The 20,878-nt window shown below is 49.2% G+C and overlaps 1 protein-coding gene across 5 annotated transcripts in view; it reads right to left on the bottom strand.

The window, feature by feature from the left end:
* Window positions 1-20,878, bottom strand: part of LGI1 (leucine rich glioma inactivated 1) — a 128,628-nt gene that overhangs the window by 20,981 nt on the left and 86,769 nt on the right. For all 5 annotated transcript variants that reach the window (XM_029609889.1, XM_029609891.1, XM_029609890.1 and 2 more), the window contains one exon: window positions 5,384-5,455. In XM_029609889.1, the coding sequence (XP_029465749.1) occupies window positions 5,384-5,455 (72 nt within the window). The remainder of the gene's footprint in view (window positions 1-5,383; window positions 5,456-20,878) is intronic.

Genomic DNA, 20,878 nt, shown 5'->3' on the forward strand with positions numbered 1-20,878 from the left:
ACTGGCTGCCCGAATGGATGCCCACGATACTCGTTCTTCGCCTGCTGTGGGTTTGAGACCCTAGGATGCAGCCTCACCCGTGTCTCAGCTGTCGCCGCCTGCTCGCTATGCTGGAGATGCTAGGATCTGCCGTGGTTTCTTGAACCAGTGTTTTGTGCGCTTCTCTCTATTGCCCCGGCAGTTTCCCACGGATTCCGTCAAAGTAGCGTACATTCTCTCCTTGCTCGATGGAAAGGCCCTGGTGTGGGCCTCCCCCCTTTGGGAGCGTAACGACTCCTCCTTGGACGACTTGCAGCAGTTTGTCACCAACGTTCGCCAAGCCTTTGATGAACCAGCCTGCCAGGCCTCTGCCACGTCGGATTTGCTAAAGCTTCGCCAAGGATCCCGTTCCCTGGCAGACTATGCTATGGACTTTAGAACTCTCGCTCAGGAAGTAGGTTGGCAGGATGATAGCCTTAAAGCCATTTTCTTGGAAGGGTTGTCAGGACGCATCAAGGACGAGATTGCCGCCCGGGATCTCCCAGAAGATCTTAATGCCCTCATTAACATGGCTGCCCGCATCGATCGCCGCCTGCAACAGCGAGCACGAGAGTTATGCACGACAAAGCACAGCCCTGCCCACAGTCCCTCACGCCTGCTGCCTTCACTCAGGCCTGCCCGTCCTGATATTTCTGCCTCTGAACCCAGGCAGCTGGGACGTGCCCCGCTCTCCCCTGAGGAGAGACAATGCCGCCACTCGATGGGCTTGTGCCTTTACTGTAGTCAGAAAGGCCATTTCTTGGCATGCTGCCAGGAGCGTGCAGAAAACTCCAGAACCTAGGAGGTCGGGAGGAGCTCCTCCTAGGTTGTGCCACAGCTCCTCAGAGTATGATACCTATTACCTTGGAATTTCCTGGAGGGTCTTTGGAAACCCTCGCCTTCCTGGATTCCGGAGCCGGAGGTAATTTTATCCAGCAAGACTTGGTCTTTCAACTGCAGATTCCTACGCAGAAATGAGAGGTTCCACTTCGAATTACCTCCATTCAGGGAACGCTCCTTCCAGGTCGCATAGTGAATGCCACGGCTCCCATCACAGTCCGCACCGGGGCGATCCACTTGGAGGAGATAGCCTTCCTGATTCTCGAAAAGGCTGTCCACCCTGTGGTGCTGGGGCTGCCGTGGCTCCAAAAGCACTCGCCTGTGATCCAGTGGGATACTCTGCAAATCACTAAGTGGAGCCCCTATTGTCTCTCGCATTGTATGAAGGTTCCCAAGCCTCCAGCACTCCTGCTTTTGCACTCCGCCCTTGGACCTCCAGCTCCATACGAGGACTTTACCGATGTCTTCTCGAAGACGAAAGCAGAAATCCTTCCGCAGCACCGTCCATATGACTGTGCTATTGACTTTTTGCCCGGAACCATGCCACCTCGGGGTAGGGTGTATCCCTTGTCCGTGCCCGAGACACGGGCCATGTCCGAGTACATCACTGTGAATTTGGCAAAAGGATTCATTCGCCTGTCAAAGTCGCCCGCCGGGGCAGGATTCTTTTTCGTCAGCAAAAAAGATGGCTCCCTGAGGCCCTGTATCGACTACAGAGGGCTCAACGTGATCACGAAACGGGACCGTTACCCTCTCCCGTTGATCCCAAAGCTGCTTGATCGGCTCCAAGGCGCAAGAGTCTTTACTAAGTTGGATCTACGTGGGGCCTACAACTTAGTTAGAATCCGTCCCGGAGACGAATGGAAGACCGCGTTCAATACCCGGGATGGGCATTACGAATACCTCGTAATACCCTTTGGCCTTTGTAACGCCCCAGCGGTCTTCCAGCACCTGATGAACGAGGTGCTACAGGATTTACTCAACATCTGTGTGATCGTCTACCTCGACGACGTCCTGATCTACTCCCGTGACCTGCCTATGCACCGCCAGCATGTTCGCCAGGTGCTCCAAATACTCAGAGAGCACAGCTTATATGCTAAGCTTGAGAAATGTAGCTTTGAAAAAACTTCCTTGCCGTTCCTGGGGTATACTGTTTCGGCTGACGGCTTCCAGATGGATCCGGAGAAAGTCGCTGCAATTAGATACTGGCCGTGGCCAAGGGGCCTCAAGGCGGTACGTTTCCTCGGCTTTGCTAACTTTTATCAGCATTTCATCCCTGGCTACTCCCGCATAGTGGCTCCTCTGACTGCACTCACCCGGAAGGAGCCAATGCGGTGGACTGGCCTGCCCAAGCCTGCCAAGCCTTCGAAGATCTGAAAAGCTTCTTCCAACAAGACACATGCTTCCGCCATCCTGATCCCAGTCGGCCGTTTGTGGTTGAGGTTGATGCCTCGAATGTAGCTGTTGGAGCAGTGTTGAGCCAGCACTCGGACACAGGGCAGCTTCTCCCGTGTTCCTATTATTCAAGGAGGTTCTCCCTGGCTGAGAGTAATTACGGGGTCGGCGACAAAGAACTCCTCGCCGTGAAACTCGCCCTGGAAGAATGGAAGCAGTGGTTGGAGGGAGCCAATCACCCCTTCACCATTTACATGGATCATAAGAATCTCTCTTTCCTACGCCAAGCCCAGCGCCTGAACCCGAGACAAGCCTGTTGGTCTTTGTTCTTAGACCGGTTTGACTTCACTCTGCGATATCGCCCTGGCTCAAAATATGTGCGAGCAGACGCCCTGTCACGGTCCACCGAGGTTGAAGAGACTCCTGAGACGCCCCAGTACATTTTAGATCCCAGGAAAGTGTGTCTCGCCGCCACCTCCGTGTCTTACCAAGAAAAGACCGTAGTCCCACGCCACTCTCAAAGGGCCATGCTGGCATGGGCCCACGAATCCCTCATTGGAGGGCATGCGGGCCGTACCGGGACCCTAGACCTCCTCAACCGGTACTATTGGTAGCCAACGGTAAGACAAGATGTTCGTCTCTTCATCGACTCCTGCCCCACCTGCGCATTGCAGAAACTGCTTGGCAGGAAACCTAGAGGATTGTTACACCCTTTGCCTATTCTGGTAAAGCCCTGGACGCACATCTCCACTGACTTTGTGGTGGATCTCCCAGCATTAGACGGGAACACAGTCATCTGGGTTGTTGTGGACCGGTTCTCCAAAATGGCACATTTTGTGCCCCTGTCAAAATTGCCTTCAGCACCCGACTTGGCTAATCTCTTTGTTCAACATGTGTTCCGACTTCATGGTCTTCCCCAGGACATCGTATCAGACCAAGGACCACAATTCACCGCCCACTACTGGAAGGCGTTATGTAAACGCTTCAAGGTCCAGTTGAGTCTCTCATCAGCCTTCCACCCTCAGAGTAACGGGCAGACCTAACATACGAACCGGACTCTGAAGACCTTCCTGCGTTCCTTTGTAAACGAAAGACAAGACGATTGGGCCAAACTACTCCCATGGGCGGAATTTTCATACAACAATCATACACACTCCGCTACAGGAAGTTCTCCCTTCCTAGCTGTCTATGGGAAGCAACTTCGGCCGCCCTTGCCCTCGCCTGAACGCAGCGCACTGCCAGCAGTGCAACTCTCTGCCCACCAGCTACTTGCCCTCTGGACGTCCATCCAAAAGAAGATGCAAAGAGCTGCCCGCGCTGCCAAAAAATGGGCAGACAGCCACCGTCAGCCAGCCCCAGTCTACCTCCCAGGGGACCGTGTTTGGCTGAGTACAAAGAATCTACAACTTCGGATTCCTTCCCGCAGACTTGCCCCCAGATTCTGCGGACCATTCTGTGTTGCCGAGCGCATAGGAGCTGTTTCCTATCGCTTGCGCTTACCCTCCTCTATGCATGTGCACAATGTCTTCCATGTGTCGCTTTTGAAGCCTCTCATCCTCTCCAGGTACCATCCCCGAGCTCCCGAATCTGCAGATCCTTCCGTGCCAGGAGATACCACCTACCAAGTTCGGGAGGTTCTAGATGTCAGATTTCATCAACGTCGCTGGGAGTACCTCATCGCTGGGAAGGTTGTGGATCCGAGGATAACACGTGGAAGCCAGCCCGCAACATCCTTGATAAGGACTTACTGAAAGCCTTCCATCAAGACCATCCAGGTAAACCCGGGCCTGCTAAGAGGGGGCGTAAGAGGGGAGGTACTGTTGCGGTCCCAGTCGCGGCAGCCATGACTAGGCCCTTACCTCCTTGGTCCCGGCTTGTCTCAGAGGGTCTGCGGCCTGTTTCGCGGCATCCCCACAGGGGGGACGCCACCGAGAAGCCCTGCCTGGATGCCTTCTTCCTAGGCGCGCGCAAGTCGCGCTTATGAAGGCCATTTCCCACCACTGAAGGCTCCGCCCTATCCGTGATGTCAGACGCCGCGGCCTATGTAAGGCCGCCGCGGAGCCCAGGACTTTGCCTTGCAACGGGGTTCCTTGCGGTTTCTGTTGCGCAGTGCCCCGGAGTGTGCTATTGCGTTAGCAACTCCGTTCCTGCCTGAGACTTGTTTCACTCCGTGCCCAAGTCTTGCTTCTGTCTGGCTGCTTGCAGTAACCTGTTCTGCTTCTGTTCCAGCTCCTGTCTGGTTCCAGTAGCCAGTCCTGCTTCAGCTCCTGTCTGATTCCAGTAGCCAGTCCTGCTTCAGCTCCTGTCTGGTTCCAGTAGCCAGTTCTGCTTCAGCTCCTGTCTGGTTCCAGTAGCCAGTCCTGCTTCAGTTCCTGCTTGCTTCAGTTCCTGCCTGACTGCTGATCCCTGCCTGCCCGCTCCAGCTCCAGCTTCCGTGATCTCCTAAGTCCCAGCAGCCGGGCTCCTACGGGCTCCTCCTGGGGGAGTACCGGCTTCCAGGGTGAATCACCTAAGTCCCAGCGGCTGGGCTCCTACGGGCGCCTCCCGGGGGAGTACCGGCTTCCAGGGTGAAGCTCACGCCCAGCTCCTGCCTGGTATCCGTCTCCCGACCTGTCACTCACTAGAGACTATAGTACACCTCTCCCCAGTCTCTCATAGGTCGGCCCAAGGGTCCACTAAACAGCTCACTCACAACAATACCTGCAGGCTTTAGCCAATGTAGGCTGTTTGAAAATTACCCTCTCAGTGTCCAGGTTCTGGAAGGAGCTGTGGGCTGTGGCCCCTGGCTGAGGACCATCACTGCAATGGTTAGACTGAGCTGGGGAAAGGAGGAGGAATATAAAATAGTAGAACAAATCCCAGGGTAGTTGCAAATGAAGACTCATGATACTTTAGCCCAACAGAGGCTGGTTCCAATTGAGGTGGAAGCCCAAAGAGGCAGGAGGAAACTACCAGAGAAAATATAAAATAATAAAGTCAAATGGGGAAACAAACTTTAAGCAATGATCCCTCCCCAAATAAAAACAAAACAAACAAACCTAAAAACAAGCAAAAACAGAATACACAATCCATGCATAGTAGATAGTTTTGGTCACGTTGGTGTTAAAATTATGATGTACTGATTTCTTACACGTTTGTTAAAGAATCCAGGCCTTTGAAAATCTCTTTTGGGAGGGTCTGAAGATTGTTGTTTGCCAAGCTCCTGTAAAAGAAAATTATTTTTATCAGTGTGACATACAACATATCTAATCTTTTTAAATGTTAAGAAATACTGCTCAGTTTTGTAAGAACACACAAGTTTTCTTTGCGGATAGCAGGCACCATGTTTACATCTCTTGGAGTGCCTCTCTTTTTACAGGTACCATTTCCCAGCAATTAGGTGTATCGTTAGCTATGGACACACAGGACCCGTGCCCTGAGTCACTTCATGAGTGCCCAGAATCTTTGCTTCACCTCTTCCCAGAACTTTAATCTGTTTATTGTACAATGCCAGTGCACAGCAAGGAAAAAGGAGCTAGCACCAGGGCCAGCACCAAGAAGAAGCGTCTCTGTTATAAGTGCTGGACAGGCATGAAGGAGGGAAGTGAAGAAAAGAAAAAAGGAAGGAGCAGCCACAAAAAAACAACTTAAAGATCCAAGGGGATGGGGGAAGGGGGACTTGGGAAAGGGGGACTCTCAGATTGGGTGAAGGGATTAGGGATGTGAAGGGAGACTCCAATATCTGGTAGAATATTAGGGAGTAAAGGGGAGAGGGGGACTCCCAGATTTGGAGATTAGATTGGGAGGTAGGGTGAGGAAACCCCCCTGATTTAGTTCATAGGGAGTGTGAAATGGAAGAGGTGGAACTTCCAGATTTTGCAGATACAGAGGGAGAGGGGAACTCCCAGATTCAGGGGGAGGAAGTGGGGACTCCTATATTTGAAGAGTGAAGAGTTGGGACTGGGCAGAAAAGAGAATGGAAACTCAGGGATAAACGGGGAAAGAATAGGGAATTCCTACATTTTGTGGGTGGGTAGGGAAGGGTGAAGAGAGAACAGCGATTTCTAGATTGAGGGGGGAGGCGAGGGGGGAATGGAGGTTGGGTGTGGAGGAGAAAGTGGAGCTCAGGGATGTGTAAGTGCAGCAGGCATGCAGAGATTGGATGGGGATTGTGGGGAGAGCAGGATTTGGCAGTTGTGGTAGGGGTTTCATTGGGGATGTGTTAGATGGGCTAGGATGTATGAGATAGAGCTGTGGATGTGAGATGTGGGGTAGGAGAAAGGTGCTGAAGGTGAGGAAAGCTTGAGATTGTGTGTGAAGGACATTGGAAGGCTGGGGTAAGGATGAGAAGCCGTGGAAAGGGATTGTGAGGGGTGAGAGGTAGTGGAAAGGGATGGGTCTGTGAGGGGCTGAGAAAAGGTGCAAATAGGGCTGTGGAGGAGGAGGCTGGCAAGACAGTAAAAGACAGAAGAAAAGGGGGTGGAGACAGGAGGAGGAATGAATGACAGAAGGATCTCTGACCAGTGAGAGAATGAGAAATAGGAAGAGAGAACAGGGAGGGCTGAGGAGGAAGTACGAGAGTGAGGAGGTGGGCTGGGAAGGTGATGAGAGTGGGAAATGGGAAAATTGTTATACAGATGAGAAATAAAAAGAGAAGGAGAGGGGAAAGAGGAATGCAATGTAACTACGAGTTGATAGAAAAGAAGTAAAGAGATTAATGGAGAGAAGAAAAGATAGGAAAAGATCCATGTCAAAGGAAGAAGTAAGGAAGGAACTGAAGGAAATGAGGGAAGAGAAGAAACACATATGGAGAGGAGACTCTAGAAAAGGAGTTACAAGACATAGGAAAGGAGAAAGGGACCAACATGGTTAGAAAATTAAAATGTCCAGACAACAAAGTTAAAAAAATATCCAAAACATTTTATTTTTTCAGTTTAGCAATTAGAAAATGTTAACTTCTGGGATATGCATCTCAGATATATTTGCATTTTGTTCAGTACAGGAGGAAATGCATTTCTGTTTCTATTTTTGCATGTAGTGTTGCACTACATGCAGTGTCGCTTCTCGTGATTTCCCTTTCAATTCTTGTCTGTACATTTTTAATTTGTAGCCATTTATTTTCTATCTGCTAAGAGTCTTGCTGCGTGACACAGGTGAAGTATTCTGCAAGCATGCAGTTTATGTATAGGAATCTATAGCAGTCTGGTTTTAGTTTTCCATTATGAGGTATATTGCTGTCCTAGTGTTGCGGTCTCCACCGCTTCCCCCCGCTCAGGGCTCAAACCCGCCTACCTCCGTTTCAGGAATCGCCGCGTTCTGCCTGCTCTGGACCCCGGGGGCTTCTCTCACTCCACGTGGCGGCCGCCATTACGTGCCTGCTCCTCGTCAGTCTCGCGCGCGAGGACGCCCGTCTTGAGCGCTCAACCACTGGAAGCTTGGCCCCGCCCGTGCTGCTGACGTCACGCCCGGGCCCCGATATAACCGGCGTCCAAACTCTCTCTCATTGCCTTGCAACGAGGTTCACAACTCCATAGTTGTTCTTAGTTGTGTTCCTGGTGATTTCCACGTTTCCTGCTTCTAACCACGGTTTGCCTCTGACTCCGCTTCAGCCTGCTTCCTGCTTCTGACCACGGTTTGCCTCTGACTCCGCTTCAGCCTGCTGCCTGCCTCTGACTCCAGTTTGCCTCTGACTCCGCTTCAGCCTGCCTCTGACTTCGCTTCAGCCTGCTGCCTGCCTCTGACCCCGGTTTGCCTCCGACTCCGCTTCTGCCTGCCCCTGACTCCGGTTTGCCTCTGACGCCGCTTCAGTCTGCAGCCAGCCTCCGACCCCGGCCTGCTTCCGCTTCAACCTACAGCCTGCTTCAGTCCTCGGTTGTTACCGACTCCGCTTCAGCCTACAGCCTGCTTCAGCCTCCGGTTCTTCCCCAACTCCGCTTCAGCCTACAGCCTGCTTCAGCCTCCGGTTCTTCCCCAACTCCGCTTCAGCCTACAGCCTGCTTCAGCCTCCGGTTCTTCCCCAACTCCGCTTCAGCCTACAGCCTGCTTCAGCTCCGGTTTGCTACAGACTCCGCTGCCGCCCGCTGCCCTGCCTTCAGCCGGCCCTTGGTCCTGTACAGCCGGTCTTCTGCTTCCCGGGTACCTTGGGCTTACTATCCTTCCTGTTTGCTCTGGTCCCGGCCTAGCCTATCTCAAGCCCCTGGACTTTCAGACTCTGTTCCTGGTCCCAGTGCCCTACGGGCTCCTCCCGGGGGGTTCCTGGTTCCCGGGTGCACACCTCCTGCCTGCAGCTCCGCCTCCTGGCCTACCCTGTCACCCTAGGTAGGTCAGCCCAAGGGTCCACTATCTCGCCAGCAGTCTCCAACTGCAACACCTAGGGCCTGGTGTAATATTTGCATTGATGCCTTTTAATGGGTAGACTGTTTGAGTCTGGCAGATAGTGTGTTATTATATGCTAGGTTTGCTGTATATGTTTTGCATGCTTTTTTTGATAGGGTTTTCTTCGCAATGTTCTTGGTAGTGGACAGGGCTGGTGCAAGGGGATTTGGCGCCCTAGGCGAGCCTTCTCCCTTGCACCCCCCCCCCTCTCGGGTCACGCCGCCACCCCCTGTCTCGGCCCCCAACTCCTACCTCATTCTCGATCACACCCACCGACTGTGGTTTTCTCGGTCACGAGCAGGTTGGGCACTGCTCGTGGCCTGCCAAGTCTCCACTCCTCTTTGCCACCGCTTGTGGCCCCATATGGCTTGCAGCCAGGGGTGCACCAAGGGTCTCTGGCGCCCGGGGGCCAATGCATGTGTGCCTCTCCAGCATCCCCCCCTTAGTCCTTCTTGCACTAATGCTTAAGGTCATAGAAAATCAGTGGCGTCTCTAGACAGAAGAATTGTTGGGGGGCGGGGGGAGCCAAAATGACATTTCTTCATCACACCCACCTCTATAGTATAGATCTTGCTTTAAAATTGGTTATAAAAAAAAGTGTTAATAAAAAAGTCCAAAGGATCTTCTGCATAACTTTAAAAAGCTGGCCAATTTCACACTATAAAATTATTTGATAGCCTCATTCAACTAATTCTATATGGCTAGGAAAGTAAACTCTGGAATATATAGGAAGGGACAGACTGTCAATACAAATCCTGCACCTCCAGTTCTGTAACTCTGCAGCCACTGAAATTCCCCCAAACAATGGAGCTTGGATGCTTCTCTTACAGCTCATCATACTAAAAGAAATTTTCAAATTCTGGTGTCACCTCACAGTAACAGCAGCACAAACACCTTCCACTGCCAGGCACATTGTGAACTAACACAAAACCCTGCAAAAAAGACACTCAAAATCTATACTGCAATCCCATCATAACATAACAGTAATAACTAGGGATGTGAATCGTTTTAGGACGATTAAAATTATCGTCCGATAATTTTAATATCGTCTTAAACCGTTATGGAACACAATACAATACAGATTCTAACGATTTATCGTTATAAATCGTTAGAATCGTGAGCCGGCACACTAAAACCCCCTAAAACCCACCCCCGACCCTTTAAATTAAATCCCCCACCCTCCCGAACCCCCCCCCCCCAAATAACTTAAATAACCTGCGGGTCCAGCGGCGGTCCGGAACGGCAGCGGTCCGGAACGGGCTCCTGCTCCTGAATCTTGTCGTCTTCAGCCGGCGCCATTTTCCAAAATGGCGCCGAAAAATGGCGGCGGCCATAGACGAAAAAGATTGGACGGCAGGAGGTCCTTCCGGACCCCCGCTGGACTTTTGGCAAGTCTCGTGGGGGTCAGGAGGCCCCCCACAAGCTGGCCAAAAGTTCCTGGAGGTCCAGCGGGGGTCAGGGAGCGATTTCTCGCCGCGAATCGTTTTCGTACGGAAAATGGCGCCGGCAGGAGATCGACTGCAGGAGGTCGTTCAGCGAGGCGCCGGAACCCTCGCTGAACGACCTCCTGCAGTCGATCTCCTGCCGGCGCCATTTTCCGTACGAAAACGATTCGCGGCGGGAAATCGCTCCCTGACCCCCGCTGGACCTCCAGGAACTTTTGGCCAGCTTGTGGGGGGCCTCCTGACCCCCACGAGACTTGCCAAAAGTCCAGCGGGGGTCCGGAAGGACCTCCTGCCGTCCAATCTTTTTCGTCTATGGCCGCCGCCATTTTTCGGCGCCATTTTGGAAAATGGCGCCGGCTGAAGACGACAAGATTCAGGAGCAGGAGCCCGTTCCGGACCGCTGCCGTTCCGGACCGCCGCTGGACCCGCAGGTTATTTAAGTTATTTGGGGGGGGTTCGGGAGGGTGGGGGATTTAATTTATAGGGTCGGGGGTGGGTTTTAGGGGGTTTTAATGTGCCGGTTTTTCGATTTTTCGATTTTTCGATTTTTAACGATTTTTAACGATTTTTCACGATATTTTACCCCCCCAAACGGCAACAATACGATTCCCTCCCCCTCCCAGCCGAAATCGATCGTTAAGACGATCGAGGACACGATTCACATCCCTAGTAATAACACCAAGGATTCAAACAACAATAACCCTACCTGTGAAAAAGCAAGGGTAAATATTACACTGGGTCCTAGAATACCAATACACCAACTACTGAGGAAACAAAACAAACCCGATTGCTATAGATCCCTATACAGACACTATATGCTAGCAGAATCTCTCATCATGGTCAAATACTTAGAGCAGAGACAGACCCTCACCAAATACAGAATAAAGCCACATAAAGTATAAATAGAAATGTGCAGACAAAAACTGAACTGTAAAACGCATCACGCCAGACTCTATACAGTGTAACAATGGAAAAACAAAAATCTCACTATTCCTCATGAAACAAATCAATAAAATCAAGATATATAAATTTATTTATTTATTTATTTATTTATTTTAGCATATTTATATACCGAGTTACGTTGGGAACATCACCTCAGTTTACAGGGAACTTAATGCAGCAAGAAGCTTTACAATGAACAAGCGATAAATCAAGTGATAAATCATTAATCATAATTATAAAATCATAGAAATAAAATAATTTCAAAACAGCTGATGAATAGAATATCAAGGAATTAATTACATAGTCTGGGTAAACAAATAAGCATGGGTGTAGCTTGCTTGTTACGGTGGCTACTAGAGATGTGAATCGTGTCCTCGATCGTCTTAACGATCGATTTCGGCTGGGAGGGGGAGGGAATGTATCGTTGCCGTTTGGGTGTTTAGAATATCGTGAAAAATCGTTAAAATCGTGAACCGGCACACTAAAACCCCCTAAAACCCACCCCCGACCCTTTAAATTAAATCCCCCACCCCCAAATGCCTTAAATTACCCTGGGATCCAGCGGCGGTCCATAGCTAAATCGGGGGAAGGGGGAGGGCAGGAAAACCGGCACACTAAATCCCCCTAAAACCCACCCCCGACCCTTTAAATTAAATCCCCCCCCTCCCGAACCCCCCCCAAATGCCTTAAAGTACCCTGGGGTCCAGCGGCGGTCCGAAACGGGCTCCTGCTGTTGAAGCGTGTTGTCTTCAGCCGGCGCCATTTTGCAAAATGGCCGCCGCAAAATGGCGGCGGCCATAGACCAACACGATTCGACCGCAGGAGGTCGCTTCCGGACCCCCGCTGGACTTTTGGCAAGTCTTGTGGGGGTCAGGAGGCCCCCCCAAGCTGGCCAAAAGTCTCTGGGGGTCCAGCGGGCGTCCGGGAGCGATCTCCTGCCGCGAATCGTTTTTCGTACGGATAATGGCGCCGGCCATACGCGTATGGCCGGCGCCATTTTCCATACGGAAAATGGCGCCGGCAGGAGATCGACTGCAGGAGGTCGTTCAGCGGAGGTCCGGAACCCTCGCTGAACGACCTCCTGCAGTCGATCTCCTGCCGGCACCATTTTCCGTACGGAAAACGATTCACGGCAGGAGATCGCTCCCGGACGCCCGCTGGACCCCCAGAGACTTTTGGCCAGCTTGGGGGGGCCTCCTGACCCCACAAGACTTGCCAAAAGTCCAGCGGGGGTCCGGAAGCAACCTCCTGCGGTCGAATTGTGTTGGTCTATGGCCGCCGCCATTTTGCGGCGGCCATTTTGCAAAATGGCGCCGGCTGAAGACAACACGCTTCAACAGCAGGAGCCCGTTTCGGACCGCCGCTGGACCCCAGGGTACTTTAAGGCATTTCGGGGGGGTTCGGGGGGGGGGGGATTTAATTTAAAGGGTCGGGGGTGGGTTTTAGGGGGTTTTAGTGTGCCGGTTTTCCTGCCCTCCCCCTTCCCCCGATTTACGATTTTTTTGACGATAAATCGGGGGAATTGGTATTGTATCGTGGCCCTAACGATTTTTGACGATTTAAAATATATCGGACGATATTTTAAATCGTCAAAAAACGATTCACATCCCTAGTGGCTACTACCCCGAATCAATTAAGCATGATACTTGACTTGGAATAAGTATCCAGCGCAGCTCACTGCTTTAGCAACAGAGGGAATTAAGTAAAGAGGATTTTTATTCAGACAACCAACAATGGCTGAATTGCACATGCAGGGTAAACAAATGGGAGTAGCTTGCTTATTACGGCGGTTACTACCCCAAAACCAATTAGCTAGATACTTCACTTAGATGCAGCTCCAGCACTGCTGTCTGCATCGATGGTGGGGGTGGAAGGAAATTGGAACCAAAAGTTACCAATAAGGGCCCTGACCTCAGCGGTCAGAGTAACAGATTATGAAAACAAATAGGTGTGAAAGCTTGCTGGGCAGACTGGATGGGCCGTTTGGTCTTCTTCTGCCGTCACTTCTATGTTTCTATATGTTTCTATGTTTCTATGTTGAGGGAGTTGTAGTGGACATAGGGTAGGTCTACACAGTGTAGAGAGTTCTATTTAATCTCTACAAAAGGAGCATACCAATTAACTAAGCGGGTAGAGAAAAGAGTAAGTTTAGTTGAGTTATAGCTCCTCCATGTGAAAGAATTTAATGGTGGAGTCCTTGCCTATAAACAAAAAAGGCACCGTTTTGTAGGTGTGGATTTTCAGTTGCCCTTTCTAGAAGCAGCATGCCTGGTAAGACAGGAATGCAGAGAAAGCCATGCAGTCTCCGATGGGACCAATCTAACAGGCCAGTTCTCCCCTTACAAGTCATGTAGGATGACTCATTTGTGACTGCTACATGGGAATATAGGGACAGAGATCATTTAAAGTTTAATATTTAAAAGTGTGATATTTAGTTATGTGCTTTTATAGGATGGTTCTCAAGGTAGTGGGAGAGAAAAATCATGATTGTTAATTAACAAAATTTCTGTGGGGGGTCGAGAGGGCTTATGGACCCATGTCCTGGATCTTTTACACACCTAGCAATACCCCTGCCAGCAATTACTGCATAGTACTCATGACAGAAATAAGTAGGCTCATGAACTAAACAGCTGGCAGCACCTATTATTTAGTGACTACTATGAGACTGGGCATAGAAACACCTTTCTCTAGAGTAGTGCTACTCAATCCAGTTCTCAGGGCACACCTAGCCAGACAGGTTTTCAGGATAATCACAATGAATATGAATGAGATAGATTTGAATGCACTGCCACCAGTGCATGCACATCTATCTCATGCATTTTCATTGTGGATTTCCTGAACAGCTGACTGGCTAGGTGTGCCCCGAGGACTGAATTGAGAAGCACTGCTCTAACAAGCAACAAATGCTGTATGGTATCTCTATGATTCACCCTTTTCCATTGTTTCAATTCCTCGATTATCCTAAAATTATGAATCTTATACATATGTGATACCCTTTCACATCATCACCAAACCAGCTAACTATGCCATGCATTGTTTACATAAGAATTATATGCTCCTTATAAACAGTAATCATAGCCTTGGTGATTTCAACCATGTTTACTGTAATAAAATTTCCTGCTGCCTCTTACTTGTTCTGTCTGTGTCTTGACTAGACTGTAAGATCCATGGAGCAGGGACTATCCGCTGGGTATATATGTATAGTGCTGTGTATGTCTAGTAGTGCTATTGAAATAAGTAGTAGTAATAGCAGATTCTCTTGATCCAAATCCAGGCATAGGAAATTATGGATGTACTCTAGAACTATTGTCAGCACAGACATTTTATGGCAACATAAGCAAAATGATGTGCTGAGCTAGACTTGGAAGTCAAGTTCCTTGTCCGACGAGGCTGGCGGAAGACTGGCAAAGTACAGAGGTGACATGCTTGATCCTGGGGAGAGAGGGAAGGCAACTGTGACTTCTGCAGTGACCCTTTCCAGGCAAAAAGCAGTGCTGAAGGCTACTCTCTTGCCCTGAAGGTTAGCAAGGGTACTGGAGTTGCCTGACTATGCTTTCTGGTAGGTGGGTGAAAGGGAGCAGATGTAAATAATAAAAAAATGTGCTTAAAAAAAGATGCACTATGAAATTCAGTCTCAAATCACCAACATTTTGACCATCTACATTTAGCACAGTTATGAGTGCAGTTGGGGGTCATTTTAGAATCTGGGTGCATAACAGCTGAAGGCTTGAAGTCTTGTACTGACCTATTTTCAGATGCTGGGGGGAGGAGAGAGAAGGGCGTTTGGGAAGATCAGAGTTCTCTGCTGGAGATGTAGGAGGTAAGAAGACGGGATAGGTTTTCAGGAACCTGCTTATTTACATATTTAAAGTCAAACAGACCGATGCAATATCTATGCGCGTTAAACGGGCGCTCAATCTCTTAACATGCGCCGAACCACCTCTCCCGGGCGCCTGATTTAATATTTAAATTGGCTGCTGCGGTAAAAAAAGAGGCACTAGGAAAAGGTTTGCGTCCTTAGCACCTCCTTGGCATTGGGTGCTGAGGAGAGGAGGCTGTCAGCAGGTTAGGAAAATGGATGCTCAATTTTATGAGCATCTGTTTTCCTAATCTGGGAACAGCCACAGGTTAAGAAAATGGACACTCATTAATTGAGCAACCCTTTTCCTAACCTGACTGCTGGCACACTTTTTATTTATTTATTTTTTGGGTTCTCCTTTTCTGGTTCCTCCGACTTAATTTCACTACGATATTAAGTTGGAGAAACTACAGAAAAGCAGTATTTTCTGCTTTTCTGTAAACATTTTGGGCTACTCAAGAATTTTTTAGGGTAAAAATGTGCGCGTCAGGCACACATTTTTTTAATGTATCGGAGAAATAGCTAATAGCACTCATCAACCTGAATTTATATGTGATGAGCGCTGTTAGCTATGCACTCAGTTGGATGCATATTTGGGCATGCTAGCTCCCGCTTTGCATTGGGGGTTATGGTTGTGCGTCCAAAACGTGCATCCCATTGCATGTTGAGCCATGCGCTACAGCCAGCACACAGTATTGCATCGTCCTGAAAATGTTTTGAATTTAAACCTGGTTTCAACTGGGAGGCAATGCAGTTTCTGCAATACCAAGATTCTGGCTGCAGTATTTTCCAAGAGTTGGAGGCGTTTCATACAGTACTGGGAGATGCCATTCAGAAGAGAGTTGCAATAGTCGATCCTGCTGGTGATAAGAGCATGGGATTATGGTAACTATGTTGTGCTGGACAAAGTAGTACCATGATTAGCAGATCTGGGGTAGATTCTATCTTTGGTATGTGTGATTACATCATGAGATTGTTAACATGTTAAACTCCAAAATTTCATACTGTTTCTTTGGGATGAAGCAGAGTTACTGACTGCAAAGGCAGAGAAAGCAGGGAATGACCTCGGCAACTTAGCCAGAGAAATTCTTATTAAAGGGGTTTAGTTTGTTTGTGGTTGCTGAGCCACTAAGCTACTCCCGTTAGACAGTTGTTTAGCAATGGAAGATGTTTTATTGGACCCTATTTTGATGCCGAGCTGAATGTCATCTGTGAATAAGTGGCATTCAATGTCAAAAGACTGGATAAGGTCGCAGACTGGTCAAAAGTATATATTTAAGAGGATAGAGGAGAGAACAGAGCCTTGAGGCACTTCACAATTCAGGTCATTAGGAGCGGATAGTTTGTTGGTCCAAGAGGCAGTTTGAGTTCTATTGCAAAGAAATGATTGAAACCATTTGAGGACAGTGACTTCTTGCCAGAGGATGTGGTTACATCAGTTAGTATAACCGGGTTTAAAAAAGGTTTGGATAAGTTCCTAGAGGAAAAATCCGTAAACTATTATTATGGTAATTAAAAAGCAATAGTAACTTGTGATTTATCTAATGTTTGGGTTCTTGCCAAGTACTTGTTGTTGCGGACGTAGCAGTGGACCCTTGGGCTGGCCTGACGGAGTGAGATGGTAGAAGAGAAGAGCACTCCGTGGTGAGGAAGTAGGCCGGGAGGCGGCACCAAGCCGTACATAGAGCCTAAGTCTTCACCTGGAAGCCTGAGGACCCCCCGGGAGGAGCTCGTGAGGTCCCAGACCACTGGGACTTAGGAGATCACAGAAGCCAAGGTGACGGCTTCACCCTGGAAGCCTGAGGACCCCCCGAGAGGAGCTCATGAGGTCCCAGACCGCTGGGACTTAGGAGATCGAAGGTGCGGAAGAAGATGAAACTGTCCAAGGTCGAGGCAGGCGGCAAGAACGGAATCCAGAAGCAAGCCAGGGTCAGGAGCCAGAGAAGCCAAACAAGGGTCGTCAGGGACAGCGGAAGCTGGAAGCAGGAAAAGGCGGAACAGGAGCAGGATACCAGGAGCAGGAGCAGGAACACCAGGAGCTGGAGCAGGAACGCCAGGAGCTGGAGCAGGATCAGCAAGGACTGGAACCAGCACAGGATCCACAGGAACGCAACTAGCCACTCACACGGAGGAACCTCGTTGCAAGGCGATTAGTGAGGCAGACGCCGGCTTTAAATACTAGCTGGCGTCTGACGTCATTTTGTGGGTGGCCCGCGGTCTGGTGGGAAAAGCCCTTTAAATCGGGCCTCCCCGCGTGCACGCGTGCCCAGAGGGGGAGGAGCCAGGTTCTGGGGTTTGACAGCGTCTCCCTTGTGGAGACGATGCAGCAAGAAGGCCCAAGCAGGCCCAACGAGCCGCGCGTCCCGCAGCCGAGCACCTGGGAAGCCAGGGCAGGCCCGGACACCCCGAAAGCCCCGATGCTGCCGCCACGGAGCCGGAGGTAAGGATCCGGTCGCAATGCTTGCAACCGGGACCGCAACACTTGTGGCTTGGATTGGCCACTGTTGGAAACAGGATACTGGGCTTGATGGACCCTTGGTCTGACCCAGTATGGCATATCTTATGTTCTTATGCCAATATTTCTTAAACGCTGGATCAGCAGAAGGTGATCAACTGTGTCAAAGGTGGCAGAAAGATTTCATAGAACTAGGATAGTCTCCTTGATTTGCATTAAGAAATATATTGTTGGTGATGGCCACTATTACTGATTCAGTTCCATGACCTTTCTTGAAGCCAGACTGGTGACAGTGACGGATATTGTTTTCTTCATGATGTTCAAGGAGCTGGAAGTAAACCACTTTTTTCTAATAGTTTGAATAGAAAGGGAAGGCTAGAGACAGGGTGGTAATGGTTAAATATTTTTGGATTAGAACCTGGTTTCTTCAGGATATGTAGGCATTGATCATGGAGGATAACCAAAGGTCAAGGTCCTGTTTCCGGATGCAGATAAAGCTGGGAGAATTTGGTCTAAAGGGCCCATGGACTGACGATCCTTTGGAGGGCTTTTTCAATGTCTTGGGAAGTGATAATTCTGAAGTCAGACAGAGGTCTAGTGATGAGTGGGAGTTGAGGTAGACCTACCAAAGGTGGGGTTGGGATATTTATATTAGGAGTGGTGGGGAAAGTGCATCAGAAGAGGTGTGTATAGTTTGGTTTGTATCCAAGAAATATTCTGGGAAGTCTTCTGCTGTGTGATCTCCTGTACAGTTGGTGGGTGTTCCAGTTTTTGCATTGGAGAGTTTTCTTACTAGTTCAAAACGTTTGCCTGGGTAGTTCATAGTTCTAATAGTTTCAAATTATAGTAATTTTTGGCCTGTCTAATAGTTTCTTTGTATTTTTTAAGTGTTCCTTGCAGATGTGCAGCTTTTTGTTTGTTTTGTGTTTCTGCCATGCCAGCTCCAGTTGACAGGATTGCTATTTGAGAAGAAAACCCTCATGGAGCCATGGGGAGCTCCTAAGAGGTCTGCAGGATTTGGGGGTGATAGAGGCCAGGGTATCAAAAGCTGACATGAGTTCGTCATTCCATTGCAGGATTAGGAATTTGGGTGGGTCTGAAGTAATTGTATTTACTGGTATGTTGAGGAGATTTGTGTGTGTGTCTTGATTTAAAAAACAGGCTAGGAAAAGTGGTAATCTCTTTTAGTTTGTGTGTGTGCCTTGATTAAAGCCAAGAGGAAAACACTGAACTCACAAAGAGTATAACAACTCTAGTCTAGGGACTGGAGTAACTCTTACCAGTAACCCCTGGAACATGCAGCTATACAGGAGTAGAATAGCACAACCACCTGGAAGGAAGGTGGATCCACCTGTCCTTATTAAAGAAAAGGGAATTATCAGGTAAGTAGTAATTTCTTGTTTCTTAGCATATGGACAGATGGATCCAAACCCAGTGGGATGTACCAAAGATACTCCCAAACAGGGTAGGAGGCTGCCTGTGGTCTGATCAACACCACATGCAAAAAGGTTGTGTCCTCCCGGGCCTGCACATCTAGATGGTAATGCCTGGAAAAGAAGTGTAAGGAGGACCACATTGCAGCTCAGCAAATGTTGACCGAGGAACAAAATCTAACCTCCACCCATGACATTGCCCGAGCCCTAGTGGAATGAGCCCTAACCTGACTAGGCAACGGCTGCCCAGCATCCATATAGGCAGCTGTGACTACCTCCTTAATCCAGCAGGCTATCATAGCTGCGATACCGGCTCATCCTGTTTACTAACCCCATTGAGAACAAACAGGCTATCCATCTTCCTGAGAGTTTAGAAACTTACAAATACTTCAAGATATGCCTCTTGACATCCAAGGGCCGTAACAGGCAATATTCCTCTGCATCTCTTTCCCTGTCCAGAGACGGCAGGGAAACTGACTTATTCAAGTGAAAATCCGAGTCCACTTTTGGCAAAAATGAAGGAACAGTATGCAGCTGTATCATCCCCGGAGTCACCCTTAGAAAGGGCTCCCGGCAAGACAAGGCCTGCAGTTCAAAACCCTACGTGCAGAACAAATTGCCACGAGAAACACCACTTTCAAGGTCCGTAACCTCAAAGAAAGGCTACACATTGGTCAAAAAGTAAGGCATGCCAAAAAGTCCAAAACTAGATTATGATTCCACAAAGGCACTTGCATCTGCAAGAGAGGATGAAGATGCTTCACTCCTTTCAAGAAACAGGCCACATCTGGATGAGCTGACAAAGGTCCACCATTCACCTGACCTCGAAAACAGGCAAGAGCCACCACCTGTATCTTTAATGAATTAATGGCCAACCCTTTACTTAATCCATCCTGCAAAAATTCCAAATTAAGTGGGATCTTAACTGAACGAGGAGAAACCCATTAATTTTTACACCAAGTCTCAAACACTCGCCAAAATTGTACATAGGCTAAGAAAGTAGAGAACTTTCTCGCTTGTAGCAAGGTGGATTTATATTCAGACAAGAACCAACAAGGACTGAATTGCATAGTCTGAGTAAACAAATAAGCATGGGTGTAGCTTGCTTGTTACGGCGGTTACTACCCTGAATCAATTAAGCCTGATACTTCACTTGTATTACATATCCAGCACAGCTCACTGCTTCAACGGCAGGGGGATGAAGAAAAGAGGATTTATATTCAGACAACAACCAACAAGGACCGAATTGCACAGGTTGGGTAAACAAATAAGCGTGGGAGTAGCTTGCTTATTGCGGCAGTTACTACCCCTAACCAATTAAGCTTGATACTTCACTTAGATGCAGCTCCATCCCCACTACATCAGTGGTGGGGATGGAAGGTAACTAGAACCAAAAAGTTACTAATTAGGGCCAAGAGTAACAGATAAGTATGAGAAAAAAATAAGTGTGAAAGCTTGCTGGGCAGACTGGATGGGCTGTTTGGTCTTCTTCTGCCATCATTCCTGTGTTTCTATGTAATTACCGCAGCAGAATATCCATGCTTCAGCAACCAAGCCCTCTCAAGGGTTATACTGTAAGACAAAATCAAGTTGGAGCTTCATGAAGGACAGGCCCCTGCCGAAGCAGATCCCTGTGAGCTGGAAACTGGAGAGGAGAGTCCACCAGGAGCCTTCACAACTCTGCATACCATGGTTTTCTGGGTCAGTCTGGTGCCACCAGAAGCACCATCCTCGTGTGACTTTCGATCCTCCGAATCATTCTGCCCAACATGGGCCACAGAGGAAAGGCATACAGTAGATTGCCCTCCGGCCACTCTTCCATGAGGGCATCGATGCCAAAGGACTTTTGATCTCTCCTGCAACTGATCTCGACCCACCTCCGATAAAAAAAAAAAAAAAAAAGAGAGAGAGGCGACCCCCTATCTGCCGATCCTAGGGGGTAGGTCGGCCACACCTTCATTGGGAGGCTTGGGGGGGGGGGGGGGCTCCACTACCCAAGCCTGTGCCCTATCTGGGCTGCCTTGGATGAAAGGACTGAGATCTACCCAAAGGTCAAGCCCTGCGAAAGGCCGCTCCTCTGTAGGGTCAAAAACGTCTGAACCCTCTAGTACGATATCTCATGCTGGAAGAGCGTGGC

The sequence above is a fragment of the Rhinatrema bivittatum genome, chromosome 7 (genome assembly GCF_901001135.1).
Source record: "Rhinatrema bivittatum chromosome 7, aRhiBiv1.1, whole genome shotgun sequence".
NCBI lineage: Eukaryota > Metazoa > Chordata > Amphibia > Gymnophiona > Rhinatrematidae > Rhinatrema > Rhinatrema bivittatum.